General features: G+C 43.2%; 2 protein-coding genes and 2 pseudogenes across 2 annotated transcripts in view; all 4 read left to right on the forward strand.

Moving 5' to 3' along the window:
- LOC113748215 (olfactory receptor 6C74-like) overlaps positions 1–7,763 on the forward strand; it is a 10,197-nt pseudogene extending 2,434 nt beyond the window's left edge.
- A 422-nt stretch (positions 7,764–8,185) lies between these two features.
- LOC113748216 (olfactory receptor 10AG1-like) lies at positions 8,186–9,100 on the forward strand (annotated as a pseudogene).
- A 1,858-nt stretch (positions 9,101–10,958) lies between these two features.
- Positions 10,959–12,573, forward strand: LOC113748185 (olfactory receptor 6N2). The gene has a single exon (XM_027291155.1). It carries the CDS (start codon positions 11,163–11,165, stop codon positions 12,087–12,089), a length of 927 nt encoding a protein of 308 aa, XP_027146956.1. The 5' UTR covers positions 10,959–11,162; the 3' UTR covers positions 12,090–12,573.
- A 3,686-nt stretch (positions 12,574–16,259) lies between these two features.
- The window catches only part of itgav (integrin, alpha V), a 24,942-nt gene continuing 23,928 nt past the window's right edge, over positions 16,260–17,273 (forward strand). Inside the window, exons 1-2 of the mRNA XM_027290909.1 lie at positions 16,260–16,628; positions 16,864–16,991. Of these exons, the coding sequence (XP_027146710.1) occupies positions 16,474–16,628; positions 16,864–16,991 (283 nt within the window). The 5' untranslated portion in view covers positions 16,260–16,473. The remainder of the gene's footprint in view (positions 16,629–16,863; positions 16,992–17,273) is intronic.

Below are 17,273 nucleotides of genomic sequence, written 5' to 3' on the forward strand. Positions count from 1 at the left end.
GTATTAATACGAATTTGCTGAGCAGTGTCATAATAATTGTAGTGGGGGCGACAGGGCCAGAGTCAGGCAGAAATGTTTCTATTTGAGTGTTATTTCCTATGCATGGTACAAACTCAACAGACTAAAACACATTTTAAATAAAGTCATGTGAACCAGTCATTTATTCACTGTAAATGCTAAGTTGTATGTAACACAGACCCTTCACAGAAATAAATGTACTGTATGCTGTTCTTCATTTACATAACATATATTTCCACAGAACAGCTCAGCCTGGGCAGAGAGAGCCAGTTAAGTCCCTCCTTTCAGTGACGGTGCTGATGTGTGAGGGGGTCAGTCACTATATTGGACTCCACTCGCTGGTAACACAAATACTGCCTCAAGAAGTCGAAGTATTCGTTTTGATCAGCACATCATTCATCACCATTCACTCCTGTTTTCTTCCAGTAACAAAAATCACAAAAATCAAACTTATATCACCCAAAAACTTTAGATTACTGAAAACTGCTTCTTCTTGCCATCACTCAGTCCGCTCTAAACAGCAGCAAGGCTGATAACAATCATCCAGCCCACCTCCCTTCATTGGCGTCCAGTGATTCAATTCAAAATTTTATTAATTACATAAAAGGCCTTGGACAGCCTGGCACCAGTGAGTGCCAAAGACCTCTCCCGTCTTTAGTGTAATGTAACGTAACAGCCAGTATAGGAAACAGGGACAACACCTAGAACTAGGACAATATTGTGAAATATGTATGAATTTCTAGGATATAAAGCAAAGTGTAAAAACGTGGTAGAACAAAATAAGGATAATAAAAGTCTCACAAGCAGAAAGGTCTCCATTAGTTGGATGCGTCTACACTAATGAGACCTTTCGGCTTGTGGTCATCTCATGGTGACTTTTTCCAACACAACAAAACATCTTTAGAATATTACCACTCGGAAGTTTACTTTACTTCACGTTTTAATTAACTTCTGACTTCATGTTTACATATTCAAATAAAACGCATTGAAGAAAAAGAATGTGCCCCAGACGGTGAAGTGTGCTGGCTCCTCACATCAAGGTGGAATGTCCCCTCACTGGGTGGGAAGGAACGGAAGCTGGTGCATGAGGTGGAACAGTGCCAGCTGATATAGTTGGACTCACCTCTACACATACCATTGGTTTCTGAAACCAGACTTCTAGAGAGGGCTGGACTCTCACCTTTTCTGGAGAGAAAATGGCTAGTATTGGGCTCCTCCACAACCCTGGCTGAGTGCTGTGTGGAGTTCTCCCTGGAAGTGGAAGGTCGCCTCTGTGCAACATGAGTCGCTATGGGGAAGGCTCTGTCTGTTGTATGTGTTTGTCCACCAAGTGGAACCAGATGAAGAATTTCTTGTGCATCCATGGGGAGGTTGGGGACATGGGAACCGAACTGCCATGTACAAAAGCACCATTGTGAGGAAGGTGGTAGGACATGTGGTCAGTAGGTGACCCATGCTGGTCATGGAAACAACCATTTGGATCTTTGACTTCCTGACAGTCGCAAGGTGGTTAGAGTAGACAGGTACAACCCTCACACACTTAATACACCATCAACTGTAACATTGGCACACACCAGGATTAATGTTTTTAGTCCCTGCTGGTACTCCCTGTACACACACAACTAGTGACTAGTGTACCCACTTTTCAACTCCAACACTCTTTCCAATTGATAACACAATTGTGATGGGCCTCATCACTGGAAAACAATGAAACAGGTCAAGCAGAAGGAAGTAGAGGGCCGAACTGCGGGTGTCAAGGCTGTCAGTGCTATACCTTAGTATAAACACGTTATCAGAGACAGGGTGGACAGCTTCACCTTGTTTTCCCATCATCAAGACTCTAAGTAATACCTTCCAAAGATCCCAAGGCAAGGCAGACTTTTTTTCACCACAGACACCTTGAGGAAATTTTGGTGTCCTCAACAATACTGAGGAATTTTACTACCACCACCACTGAAAGGGTCCTGAGAGGAAACTCAACTGCTAGTAGGGAAACATTACCAATTTTAATGCAAGGCCCTACAAAGAGTGTGTCTTGGTGATGATGTGTAATACAGTGTCAATTCTGATGACATTGGCACAGGAAAACAGTAACACCACCTGTGGTTCAGGCCTCTAGAGTTTGATGAAGTTGTTCTGATGTCATAGACCTTGGTGCAGATTTTAATGAGATCCATTGAGGGTTAGGAAGGCTGATTAAAACCATCCACAGACTCAAACAGTTCACTTTCTGAATCCTGAAGGTCTGTGTGGATATTTCAACAGATACAAGTGTATGTGGGGTCAGGTACAGGTGAATGAAAGAAAAAATCTAACAGTGACTGTATATAGTCTGTTTATATAAGACAACCTTCATGGATACTCAAGTAAACGTAACATATATAATTATTGATGGGTACGTGAACATTGATGAATACAGATATCTTTATTTTGTGATCATGTTCACAGCATATATTCTGATACTCTGCAGTAATTCTACTGTTGTCTATCTGATCTGGATTCACCCAAACCTCCATGAGCCAGTACGTGTTTCATTCAGCTTTTTAATCAACTCTGTTTTTTACAGCACTGTTTCTACCCAAAGCTTCTAATTGACTTTTTATCTGACAAACAGATCATAACATATTCAGCCTGTCTTCTTTCAGTGGTTCATATTTTACTCTTTAGCTGGTTTCTGAATTCTTACTGTTGGCAGCTATGTCCTATGACAGGTAGTGTCTATTGTAAACCTCTGCAATATCCAACCATCATGAGAAAAAGACTGTGATTATGTTCTTGTTTTAGCCTGGCTTGTGCCTTTTTGTAAGATTGCAGGGCCAATTGTTCAGATGTGAATAAGAAACTCTGTAAATTTATTTTCACAGGAATCTTTTGTAACAGCACAGTTCACAAGCTTCACTGTGTGGAACCAAGAATAGAGAAAATATATGGTTTGATAGTTTTTGTAAATCTTCTAATTATCCCTTTACTCTTCATACTGTTTACATACACCAGAATATTTATAATAACTTACGAAGTTTGTAGAGAAGTCAGGAGAAAAGCTGCACAGACGCGTTACCTCACCTCATAGTTTTAATCAACTTCTCCTTGGAGTGCATATTGATACTTCTGCTGAGACTGGAATTGATTTTCCAAAAACTGTTACGTTTAATGTCCTTACAATTATTAGTGTATCATCCTCTCTTTAATATCCGATCAAATGGACTAAAAATGAAAGAAATTTATAAACACCTCAAGAGGCTGTCTGCAAAATGTGATAACAAAGAAGTGGTGGACGTTTCTTGCTTCTTTCTTGACTTCTGTGATTCATGGAGGTTTTTTAATGTTTGTTTTGATTTTTTTCTGTAACATGTACAAGGCATCAGCTGCATCACTGTAATGACTCATGACATCGTGTCTGGCTTAATCTGAATTTTAAATTTGCTTTAAACTCAGAGCAATAGAATCTTGTCTTTCAATTGGCAGATTTTCCTTTGAGTGTAATTATTAATGTGTGTAATGGCCATGAGTCAACCATTTAAATAAAATGCCTTGAAAAAAAAGTGTGTGTGCCAGACTGTGATGTGTAATCTGTGAGGCAACGCAGATTCAAAATTTGTTGCAGAAAATAAACATAAACATTTTTTGTTGCTGAAAAATTGCCCTGGATACAACCTGATTCATAGGATGGATCTTATTTCTCTCATCATTAAAGTGTCTGATTGAACCATAATAATTCTATAGTCATTGTATTTTGTTCTGTTTGAATATAAATGTACATTTATGAATGTACATTTTTACATTCAGTTTCTCTCAGCACATAAAAGCCAATTCTCAGTCATAAGATCAGAAATCACAGTAAAAATTATAATAGGGGGTGATTAGTGTGCGTGATTGCTAATAGTTGAATGTATGTTTGCATCAAGCATCAACCTCTGTGTCTGTGAAGTGAAGCCAGCACAGGAAGTACCAAAAATTGCAGTTCCTCAAACATCCTCCAGAAGCGAGTCAGTCCCATAAGCCCCCACGTTAAAATGTCCAACTTCACAGCAGAAACAAAGACAGGCAGAAATTAGACAGTCTGTGGGGGGACGTCACAGAGACTACGTCCATATTTGATCAAAACTGATACCAGAAATACCCATATTAATCATCTGAATAATTCTAGTACCCAGAGAGCCACAACTGTTGGCTTTCAAGCCAGACAACAGGCAAAGGCAGGGCTGTGCTGGCTGTGCTGACTACCGGTATCACAATGGTCCTTGGATGTGAAATGTCACTTCACTAATGGGGATACTCACAAGTCCCAGGCTAAGCACTGCTGTGTTGGAGTTCCCCAGAAAATGGATGGTTGCCTCTACACAACTATGAATTGGTACAACACCTCTGACTAACACAAACACATCGTCTATCAGTGATCATCAGCTGATAATTCACTTTGACGTTGACCTCAAGTCACGTGACAAACAGCAGACTCAGTTTAAAAACAGCTGATGTTTGTTTATATCCAGAGCTGCCACCTTACCGTGGTGAAGGAGTTTGCGTGTTCCAATGATTCCAGGAGCTATGTTGTCGGGGGCTTTATGCCCCTGGTAGGGTCACCCAAGGCAATCAGGTCCTAGGTGAGGGTCCAGACAAAGCGCAGCTCAATATCCCTTGATGAAATGACAACGAAAGGAGCCAAGTTTCCCTTGCCCGGACGCGGGCCACCGGGCCCCCCCCCCCCGCCGGAGCCAGGCCTGGGGGTGGGGCTCGTTGGCGAGCACCTGGTGGTCGGGTCCTTACCCATGGGGCCCGGCCCGAAAAGGTGACATGGGCCCCCCTTCCCATGGGCCCACCACCCATGGGAGGGGTCTCAGGGGGCAGGTGCAAAGAGAGATGGGCGGCAGTCGGAGGCGGGGACCCTGGCGGTCCGACCCCCAGTTGCAGAAGCTGGCTCTGGGGACGTGGAACGTCACCTCTCTGGCAGGGAAGGAGCCTGAGCTGGTGCGCGAGGTTGAGAGGTACTGGCTAGATATAGTCGGGCTCTCCTTGACACACAGCGTGGGCTCTGGAACCAGTTTCCTTGAGAGGGGTTGGATGCTTTACCACTCTAGAGTTGCCCCCGGTGAGAGGCGCAGAGCAGGGGTGGGAATGCTTGTTTCCCCCCTGGCTCGGCGCCTGTATGTTGGGGTTCACCCCAGTGGACGAGAGGGTAGCCTCCCTTCTCCTTCGGGTGGTGGGACGGGTCCTGACTGTCATCTGTGTCTATGCACCAAATGGCAGTTCAGAGTACCGACCCTTTTTGGAGTCCTTAGAGGGGGTGCTGCAGAGCACGGCCTCGGCGGTTGTGGAGGCAGAAACTCGGGCGTGGGAGGAGTTCGGTGAGGCCATGGAGAGCGACTTTCGAACAGCTTCGAGGAGGTTCTGGACCACCATTCGGAGTCTCAGGCGGGGGAAGCAGTGCACTGTCAACACTGTGTTCAGTGGGGACAGGGTGCTGCTGACCTCGACTGGGGACGTCTTGGGTCGGTGGAGGGAATACTTCAAAAACCTCCTCAATCCCACCAGCACGTCTTCCTTTGAGGAGGCAGAGTCAGGGGACCCCGTGGTGGTCCCCTCCATTTCTGGGACTGAGATCGCTGAGGTAGTCAAAAAGCTCCTCAGTGGCAGGGCCCCGGGGGTGGATGAGGTCCTCCCGGAGTTCCTCAAGGCTCTGGATGTTGTGGGGCTGTCTTGGTTGACACGTCTCTGCAACATCGCGTGGATATCGGGGGCAGTGCCTCTGGACTGGCAGACCGGGATGGTGGTTCCCCTCTTCAAAAACGGGGACCGGAGGATGTGCTCCAACTATAGGGGGATCACACTCCTCAGCCTCCCCGGGAAGGTCTTTTCGGGGGTCCTGGAGAGGAGGGTCCGCAAGATTGTCGAACCTTGGATTCACGAGGAGCAGTGTGGTTTTCGTCCTGGCCGTGGAACTGTGGACCAGCTCTATACCCTTAGCGCGGTCCTAGAGGGTGCATGGAAGTTCGCCCAACCAGTCTAAATGTGTTTTGTGGACTTGGAGAAGGCGTTCAACCGTGTCCCTCGGGGAGTCTTGTGGGGGGTGCTCCAGGAGTATGGGGTTCCGGACCCATTAATACGGGCTATCTGGTCCCTGTACTCTCGGTGCCAGAGCTTGGTCTGCATTGCCGGCAGTAAGTCGGACCTGTTTCCTGTGGGAGTTGGACTCCGCCAAGGCTGCCCTTTGTCACCAGTTATGTTCATAACCTTTATGGACAGAATTTCTAGGCGCAGCCAGGGCGTTGAGGGGCTGCGATTCGGTGGCCTCAGGATCAGGTCGCTGCTTTTTGCGGACGATCTAGTCTTGTTGGCTTCATCGGAGCGTGACCTCCAGCTCTCTCTGGAGCGGTTTGCAGCCGAGTGCGAAGCGGCTGGGATGAGAATCAGCACCTCCAAATCCGAGGCCATGGTTCTCAGCCGGAAAAGGGCGGAGTGCAGTGATGCAGACTCTGCACCGGTCCGTCGTGGTGAAGAAGGAGCTGAGTCGAAAGGCGAAGCTCTCGATTTACCAGTCGATCTACGTTCCTACCCTCACCTATGGTCACGAGCTTTGGGTAGTGACCGAAAGAATGAGATCATGAATACAAGTGGCTGAAATGAGCTTCCTTAGCAGGGTAGCTGGGTTCTCCCTTAGAGTTGGGTGAGAAGCTCGGCCATCCGCGAGGAGCTCAGAGTAGAACCGCTGCTCCTCCACATCGAGAGGAACCAGTTAAGTTGGCTCGGGCATCTCGTGAGGATGCCTCCTGGACGTCTCCCTGGTGAGATGTTCCGGGCACGTCCCTCTGGGAGGTGGCCCCGGGGAAGACCCAGGACACGCTGGAGGGACTATGTCTCTCGGCTGGCCTGGGAACACCTTGGGGTCCCCCTGGGAGAGCTGAACGAAGTGGCCGGGGAGAGGGAAGTCTGGGCTTTCCTGCTGAAGCTGCTGCCCCCACGACCCGTACCGGAAAAGCGGTAGAAGACGACGACGACCTCTGACTGTTGTGTGTGCTTATCCATCAAACAGCAGTACAGAGTATCTGGGTCTCAATGCTCACATAGATGAGCATCACAAGTTCTGAAGTGGGCCATGTTTAAAGCCTCCATTGTTGGGGCAGGTGGTCAGAGATCACAAGGTCATCTGTGCTTGTCAGGCAAGAACCTCCTGGTCAAGCCGTGGAGCTGAAAAAGTAGGAATTTCAGACTTGTTGGCCCAGTGGTCTCTTGAAGCCTTAAATCCCCTGATGGACCCCCTGTACATACACAACTAATGACTAGTGTAACCATGTTTCAACCCCAACACTCTTGCCAAGCTAATGACACAACTGTGATGGACCTAATCACTGGAAACAGTGAAACAGGGTTATCAGAGGTAAGTAGAGGGCCTGATCCGTTGGTTTCAGAACTGCTCTCCATAATATCAACACATCCTCAGTGGAAAGGGTGGACAGCTTCAGTAGTGCCTTCAAGTACCTACCAAGGCCCTGACTATGCTTTGTGACAGGACCCATTATTCTGCTGAAAGAGGCCACTGCCTCTGTACCATAAAACTCTTTAGAAACCTCTTCACCCTTCACCCAAAGAGATTTTGAGAATATTAGCTACCTATGCATGTACTGCTGGGTTTTGCTCTTGACTCTGTCTCAACCCCTCAAAATGTTGTCTCCATCTCAGTACTCTCTCGTCTTATCCTGAAACAACAGCACTATGCCAGAAAGTACTACACAGAAGGATCTGAATACTGAATAGACACAACTTCAGGCTCAGTTCAGGCCTACTTAGCTGTTTAGCCAAGCATGCTAATATTATCACTGGTTCCACATTATTTCAACACACAAGAAGCTCCTGAGCATTCAATAATGTGTTTGTCATCCATTATAAGAATTATATAACTATAGAATAACATCTTTCATTGCCGGCCTTCAGGTGTCCTAAGCATTGAAAGTTTTCCAAACATTAAGCAACACTTCTTACAAGTTCAGGCCTCCAGAGTTTGATTATATTGTTTACATGTTAGGAGTTCTTTAATGAGATCCAAGGAAAGAAATGTTATAAAAAACCATTTCATGAACTCTCAGAGACTGTAAAGCCTCTGTGCAGGCTGCATGTTTGTCCACTCACAGATCTTTTCTCTGACTCTTTAATTCACAGGTTTTTGGCAATTTTAATGGATGATACATTGAATGTGACATATTTAACTTTTGGTGGACATGTAGATGTTGACAGATACAGATATGTTTATTTTGTGATCATGTTCACAATATATATTCTGATAATCTGCAGTAATTCTGTTATTGTGTATCTCATCTGGGTTCACCCAAACCTCCATGAGCCTATGTACATTTTCATTGCAGCTTTGTTAATCAACTCTGTTCTTTTCAGCACGACCATCTACCCAAAGCTTCTGATTGACTTTTTATCTGACAAACAGATTATAACTTATCAGGCCTGCCTTGTTCAGTTTCATATGTTTTACTCTTTAGGTGGTTCAGAGTTCTTATTGTTGGCAGCTATGGCCTATGACAGGTATGTGTCCATATGTAAACCTCTGCAATATCCAACCTCTGAGCAAAACCACCGTGAGTATTTCTTGGTTTCAGCTTGGCTTCTGCCTGCCTGTCAGCTCGTACTGCCAACTGCATGAGCGCCAAAGAAAAACTCTGTCGATTTATTTTAAATGGTTTTTTGTAATAACACAATTTACAAACTTCAGTGTGTAATATCACAAGCACGTTTTGTACGAGATATGGTCATCCTGCTTAATGTTGCACTTGTCCCTGTGCTTTCATACTGTTTAACATACACCGGATTTGTAATATCCTATCGCAGCAGTAAAGAAGTCAGGAAAAAGGCTGCACAGACCTGTTTACCTCACCTCATAGTTTTAATCAACTTCTCCTGTTTGTGTGCTTATGATGTCATTGTAGTTGGACTAGAAGCTGATTTTCCAAAAACTTTTCGTTTAATTATGACTTTACAGATGATATTGTATCACCCTCTCTTTAATCCGATCATGTATGGACTAAAAATGAAAGAAATTCATAACACCTCAAAAGGTTGTTTTCCCAGCCAAGATAAATGACATATAAACCCTGATACTGATCAGCTTCTATATTTTCTGTATAACACTGAAGATAAGTGAGTCGGCTCCTCACGATGGTGCATGTAAAAATAGTTTCTTTGACTGATGCACATAAAAGCTGAGATCGGCACCATCAGAGTAATGACCGATGATGTTTTGGTACACAAGTTTCATTCTGAAATGTTTGACTTCACCCGGACATCTCCGAATTAACTGAAGTGTTGTCCTCGTCTATAGATGACATGTGACATTTTTGATACCCTTGAACCTCCTTAAATATCATTGTTGGACTTCCACTCACAAACATCAGAATTAGGTTCATAGTGCTTTCTGAGTACTTTGGTCACAATAAACACTGTAAGAGAAAGAAGGCAAACAGTTAAGAACAGAAACTTCACTAATATATTTTACTTTTATTTTTAAAAGCATACCAAATCTCTTCTGTATTTGTACTTAAAACTTTATTATTTCTACATATTGCACAGATAAGGTATTAAAAGCAAGTTGTAGTTCTCAGGAAAACTCACAGTGTATTCATTATATTACACAGTTGTGATCCCCCATACACAGGTTCAGCATATTTGCAAACATGCACATCTCAACTATATGTTTATATATATATATATATATAATATATATATATATAATATATATATATATATATATACTCACACGTTGGATATATAGGTAATGTATAATATATCTTTCAAAATGAAAAGTGAATTTGAAGAAAACTCAGAGCTTGACAACAACAGTAAGTTATATCAGGTTTTTTGATGAATTCATTAGAAGGCTGCTAACACTGGCAGTGACTCTCACTTTACTTTCTTTGCTCAAAGTTGGTTTAGCTGGTGTTTCCTCTCTGTCTTTAATGTGTTGATTTTAAATGAGCAGACTCTCAAAACATACACTTCACCTCAGTGTGGAAAAAAACATTCAGTATTTACAGTGTAAGTTTCCAAATCATTAAGATTTATGTAGTATGTAGTCCTGATCAGGCTGTTTGACATAATTGGAGATGATAGGGATGAGAAAGTACAGGACGTGGACATGGCTAACCGGAAGTTAAATTAAGAATGAATGCAGTGATCAGAAATATCTTTATTCATGAACAATTTATTTAGAAAACAATTTACAGAACAGCCTCAGAACTGATCTACGCAGTAACTTTTAGATCATAAGAGAAAGATAACTGTTTATTGACACATTTTACTTATTCGGCCCGTACGAGATACTTGTTATAACTGAGTCCTCTCACAACCCTAGTAAATGACTTAGGTAAACATCACTTGTCAATGTAACACTGTATAGAAAAAATTTAATATGTTGAAATGTATAACTTCACAGCAGAAATAAACATGTTTACAGCCTGGTACAAAAAACAGTTTTGGTCTCTGTAGCTAATTTCCCCGTTCATGACAACTGTACTGAGGGTGAATTTATATACAACTCACCTGTTCACATTATATTAAGGCTTAAAGTTATGCAGGGTTAAGAGCGTGGACGCTTTGACTGACAGGTGGGTGTTGTTTCAGGTGTCTGGTTTCGGTAACCAAGTTTAAGTTGCAGACCATGTCCACATATAATCTCCTTTGTGCCAACAAGTTGTGGTTTGTGGGTGCAACAAGGCGAGCCTCAGTGGTACCACACTCACACTTACTCACAAGTTTCAAATGGGTTTGATGTGAACACCAAAGCAGAATAACTCGTTAAGTGCCAAACATAACCACATGAAAACATATTTTGACTTACGACATCTATTAAACATTAATAATATTCATAAAACACAGCCTACAGGTTCAGGCCTCCAGAATTCAAAAGTAAAGTTGTTTCCATGTTGGTAGTTTTTGGTGACAACTAATTAAGCCCATGGAGAATGACGTGACCTCATACATTAACATTTTAAAGACTCCAAAAGTTTACTATTTCAATTCTGAACAGGTAACTGTGAATGAAAAAGTCTTTCCAGTACAGGATGCATGTTTAATCAGTGACAGTGCTTCTCTCAGTTATGTCTCATATTGTGCAGTCTCTTGCATTCATATGATTTTTGCAAACATTAATGGATGATACATTGAATGTGACATATGTAACTCTTGGTGGGCATGTTGAAGTTCATAAATACAGATATCTTTATTTTGTGATCATGTTCACAATATATATTCTGATAATCTGCAGTAATTCTGTTATTGTGTATCTCATCTGGGTTCACCCAAACCTCCATGAGCCTATGTACATGTTCATTGCAGCTTTGTTAATCAACTCTGTTCTTTTCAGCACAACCATCTACCCAAAGCTTCTAATTGACTTTTTATCTGACAAACAGATTATAACTTATCAGGCCTGCCTTGTTCAGTTTCATATGTTTTACTCTTTAGGTGGTTCAGAGTTCTTATTGTTGGCAGCTATGGCCTATGACAGGTATGTGTCCATATGTAAACCTTTGCAATATCCAACCATCATGAGCAAAACCACTATCAGTATTTTCTTAGTCTTAGCTTGGATTCTGCCGGCCTCTCAGGTCGCAGTGCCGGCTGGATTGAGTGCTCATAAAAATCTCTGTAGCTTTGTGTTGAAAGGATTTTTTTGTAACAATACAGTTTATAAACTTCAATGTGTGATTTCAAGAGAACAAATTATACACGATATGGTCATCCTGCTTAATGTTGCACTTGTCCCTGTGCTTTTCATACTGTTTACATACACCAGGATATTTGTAATATCCTATCGCAGCAGTAAAGAAGTCAGGAAAAAGGCTGCACAGACCTGTTTACCTCACCTCATAGTTTTAATCAACTTCTCCTGTTTGTGTGCTTTTGATGTCATTACAGTCCAGCTAGAAGCTGATTTTCCTAAAACTGTTCGTTTTATTATGACTTTACAGATAGTCATGTATCACCCTCTCTTTAATCCGATCATGTATGGACTAAAAATGAAAGAAATTCATAAACACCTCAAAAGGTTGTTCTTCCCAGCCAAGATTAAATGACATATAAACCCTGATTACTGATCAGCTTCTTATTTTTCTGTAATAACACTGAAGATAAGTGAGTCGGCTCCTCAGATGGTGCATGTAAGAAATAGTTTCTTTGACTGATGCACAGTAAAAGCTGAGATCGGCACCATCAGACAGAGTAATGACCGATGATGTTTTGGCATCACAAGTTTCATTCTGAAATGTTTGACTTCACCCGTCCATTACATGTCTTCAGAATTTCTGACTAAACTGTTTTTCCTCTTCTATGACTGACACATGACATTTTAAATATCCTCAAACATCCTTAATCAAAACAGTCTGTTGTATTAATACTAAACACATACACACAGGCATATGCATGTGTTGATCAGATTATAAATATCATAATGAGAATATTTACAATAACCTGATGGCTTTTTTTGAAGAAGTGGTGATTGTAAAATTGTGCAATTTGCAACAAAACAAAAATATAATAAACCACAGTAATTGCTTTAGAGTAATTATGTTTTCATGTACTGTATGTGTGGTAATCTGATTAATCTGCAGTGTGCACACAAAGAGAAACAAAGTCCGACAGCCTGAGGCAGGTTCATCTGATCATTTTATTTAAATGGATATCCAAAAGCTCGTCCAGAATGGTAGTTTGTTCCACAGAAGAGGAGCCTGATAGCTGAAAGCTCTGGCTCTCAATCTACTTTTGGAAACTATAGGAACCACAAGGAACCCAGTGTCCTGAGAGCGCAGTGTTCTAGAGGGGTAGTAAGGTACTATGAGTCGAAGTATTCTTTTTGATCAACACATCATTCATCACTTATTCACTCCTGTTTCTTCCAGTAGACAAATATCAGAAAAATCAAACCTTTATTACCACCCAAAAACTTTTAGATTACTGAAACTGCTTCTTCTCTTGCATCACTCAGTCCGCTCTAAACAGCAGCAAGGCTGATAACAAATCATGCAGGAGGCCGCACCTCAATGATCTCCTTTCGTGCCTCATACCTGACCCCCACGTCACTTAACAACCGTCGTCCACATTGGACCTCACATCACTTAACAACCCTCGTCCACATTGGACCTCACGTCACTTAACAACCCTCGTCCACATTGGACCTCACATCACCTTAACAACCGTCATCCACATTGGACCTCACGTCACTTAACAACCCTCATCCACATTGGACCTCAAGTCACCTTAACAACTGTCGTCCACATTGGACCTCATGTCACTTAACAACCGTCGTCCACATTGGACCTCACGTCACTTAACAACCGTCGTCCACATTGGACCTCACGTCACTTAACAACCCTCGTCCACATTGGACCTCACGTCACCTTAATGACTCAGATGACGAGCAGCACTAATGAACCAGGTGGGAACAACGGTCTGGTTGATGATCCTACCAAGGCTAAATACTTTGATTTCCACCTGTCACTCAGAACCTCTTGGATAAGAGGATCATCTTCACGGATCTACAACCTGCCCCAGATTTAACCCTTGACCTGGAGAACTGAGAACCTTCACGGAAGACTCAAAGATCCCAAACATAACAGCAAGAAAGAAAAAAGAAAGAACTGAGATCAGACGTTCACTTTGATGATTAACTTAATTTATTAAGCTTAATTAAAGACGATGTCCTGAAGTGTTCTTACATGAGTGAAAACTCTCTTCTCCTCTTTTAGTGCCTGATAAAAAGTTTCTTTCTAAAAAATCTGTTGAGTTGCAATCTCCTTCTTTACCACTAGGTGGCACCAAAACTATTGAAAACAAATCACTGCTGCTGGTGGTGGTGTTTGTTTGCTTTAGTCCCAACATGAAGTGACATTGTTACAGTGGGTACAGTAGACCCCTGTTGATATATTTACACATAATCCATCAGAATGTAGATATTTAAAGCAACATTTCAGTGCACCGTGGTAAATAAAGACAGCTGTACATGAGTAAAAACTAAACTGGCAAAAAGTTTTTTAGGAAGTAGAATATTTAGATGCTGTGGACTTTTGGATCATTGGAAATGTTGCCATCACACTTCAACACTAAGACTGTGTATGGAGGTGAATCATGTCTATCAGTGTTCATTCAGCTTCCTAACAGTGTCAGACATACAGCTAGAAACAGAGCTGCTGACTGTCCAGAGCAAACACTGAGATGAGATACTGTCTGTGATGTTTGTGGTGAGTGGAGGTGAACGAATCAAACACACACATTCAGACTGACTGCTTTCACTGAAATAAAATTGTTGCACTGTAAAACTTCACAGTGACGTTGCCTCGGTAGTTGTAGAGTTAACAAGCTTGCATGTATCTGTGCTGTACGTAATCTGCATAGCTGAGACCTACTTAACGTCCGTTACACCGTCTGTGACACAAACACACAGGCATGCTCTCTCTCTCCTTATATGTTTTTCTTCCTCCAACTCTTTTCACTCTTTTCCATGTAAACCTGGCTAACATCTTAATCTTGAAGTCTCACAGAAGCTACATGTCTGTGCCTCACAGTGCATGTATTACACACACACACACACACACACACGAACACACACACGCGAACACACACACACACACACACATCAACCTCCCCCCTCCTGTGGATCTCATGGGAGTTCTGCCACACATTCTTGAGTGCAAACTTCATTGTAGCTGAATCAGAGCAGCTCATGGCCAAATAAGACAAAAAGCCCTCAGCTGGCTCTGAGCGTGAGCTGCACACACACACACACACACACACACACACACACACACACACACACACACACACTGCTCGAGGATTTACACACATGAACAACAAAAAAAGCTTCAGGATGTTGTTTAGTTTCTGTGGTTTGGTGTCTGACTGAAGACGTGAAGTCTGTTGAAGGCAGATTTATCAAACACATTGAACATGCTGAAACACGTGAAGAGACTTTGAACGAGTTTGAGGTTCCAGTCCAGGATTTTGTGGGCGGTCCTTAAAGGGCGGCTCGATGACACGCTGAGGCCATCCTGAGCAGAGAGACAGAGATGAATTCGTCTCAGCTCGGAGTGTTTCAAAGTTAGTCATGTGACTCTCTGAACTCACCTGACACGTTTCAGTCGCTTCAAAACCACAACAAGCTCCCACGAGTGGGCGTGGCTTCAGCACCTTCAGAGGACACGCCCCCACAGTCCTGGAGCTGAGAATTCATTTTGACCTGATTTTGACGCCTGATTTCAAAATCTTGTTGATATTTTTAATCATTTAAATTTGGCTGGGTGGTGAACAACACTCTCTTCTTTGGTCTGACCAACTCAGAACACAGTTTTATTTATTTATTCTGACTTTACACAGACTTTAAAGAACATGTGAGAGTTGGCTCTTCTATGTCCTGAACAGGGAATTTGACTAAGGACCTCAAAACAACCAGATTATCGACTGATTTGGGATTTGCTGGTCTTGATTTTGGACATTACAACATGGTAGATCCTCTGCTAAAATGCTGACCCTCCATCAATCAATCGATGATTCATGTTCTGTCTGTTCGGTTGAGAAACACTAACAGACAGAAGAGAAGGGTGTTTATGTTTTGTTGTTTCCTCAGGTCACATGATCTGACCAACATTAAAAACAAGCCAGCAGTAAAAACATCCGACTAAATATGGACAAAACATGAACGACTTCCTGCCTGTGCTCTTCTTTCAGGACGTGGACGTAAATATTTATAGTGTGTGATTTTATGTCTGACAGAATGACTAACTGGGTCGACACTCCCTACACACACACACACACACACACACACACACACACTCATTTTTACAGACATAACATATTTCCTGTTTGTGTGTCTAATATAAACACACAGGTGATGGTCATGATAAGTGTGTGTTAAAAATAAGATGACTGACACTGAAGCAAAAATCCCCTCTACGTGTGTGTGTGTGTGTGTGTGTGTGTGTGTGTGTGTGTGTGTTCTCTGTCTGATGCTGTGGAATGAACTTCCTGTTTAGTGTGAAAACTCCTCGGCATCACATCGAGACATACACAGGAAACCAGCCTTCAGAATAAAAGCAACACATGTAAATGTAAGAAGAAGAACGTCTCAGAGACTACGTCCAGGTTTTAGACAGTCTGCGGGGACGTCACAGAGACTACGTCCAGGTTTTAGACAGTCTGTCAATAGAATGCTTTTATTTTGAAAGTGACGTACCGGATGTCCCGTGTGCTGTGGTGTAACTTGATGTATCTGGTGTGAACAGCCGATGACACACACACACACACACAAACAGTCTCGGCCTCTCCCGGTACTGTTCCGGTGACTCTCCTGCTTTTTTCGGCTAAACCAGGCTAACGTCCAGAACCGGACCGAACCCGGCCCGTCCGCTCGGTTCCTCACAGTGAGTCGTGGTCCAGGTTCTGGTTCTTCATCCGTGTCTTCAGGCAGCCATGTCCGGAGGACAGACGCTCGTGCTCGTCCTGCTGCTCGCTCACCGCGGCGGCTCGTTCAACCTGGACGTGGAGAACCCGTCCGTGTACTCCGGACCGGAGGGGAGCTACTTCGGCTTCTCGGTGGACTTCTTCAAAACCCCAGACCACCAGAAGTGAGTGTGTGTGTGTGTGTGTGTGTGTGTGTGTGTGTGTGTGTGTGCGCGCGCGCGCGCGCGTGACGTCCCCGCAGACTGTCTAAAACCTGGACGTAGTCTCCGTGACGTCCCCGCAGACTGTCTAAAACCTGGACGTAGTCTCTGAGACGTGACGTCTAAAGACTGAGGACATTTTTGTTGTATTTACTGTTAATTAGCGACCGTTAGCATGGTAACATGTCCGTCTGTCCAGGTCGGACGTTCTGATTGGAGCTCCTCGGGCTAACACGTCCTCCGGCAGCGTTGTGGAGAGAGGCGCCGTGTACAGCTGCCCCTGGAAGAACTCTGCCGCCTGCCAGACGCTCGACTTCGACAGCTCAGGTATGAAACATGTCTGTCCTCATTAGTATAGTACACAGAGCAGCTGAGGTGAGGACACATGGGACAGAGGACGGGGTCCCACAAGGTTCTGTACTTGGACCACTTCTATTCAGTTTATATATGCTTCCTTTAGGGAACATCATTAGGAATCACTCTATCAATTTTCATCGTTATGCTGACGACACCCAATTATATTTATCGATCAAGCCTGATGCAACCAATCAGTTAACTAAACTCCAAGCATGCCTTAAGGATATAAAAAGTTGGATGACCTACAATTTT

This window comes from Larimichthys crocea, chromosome XVIII (assembly GCF_000972845.2).
Source record: "Larimichthys crocea isolate SSNF chromosome XVIII, L_crocea_2.0, whole genome shotgun sequence".
Lineage (NCBI taxonomy): Eukaryota > Metazoa > Chordata > Actinopteri > Sciaenidae > Larimichthys > Larimichthys crocea.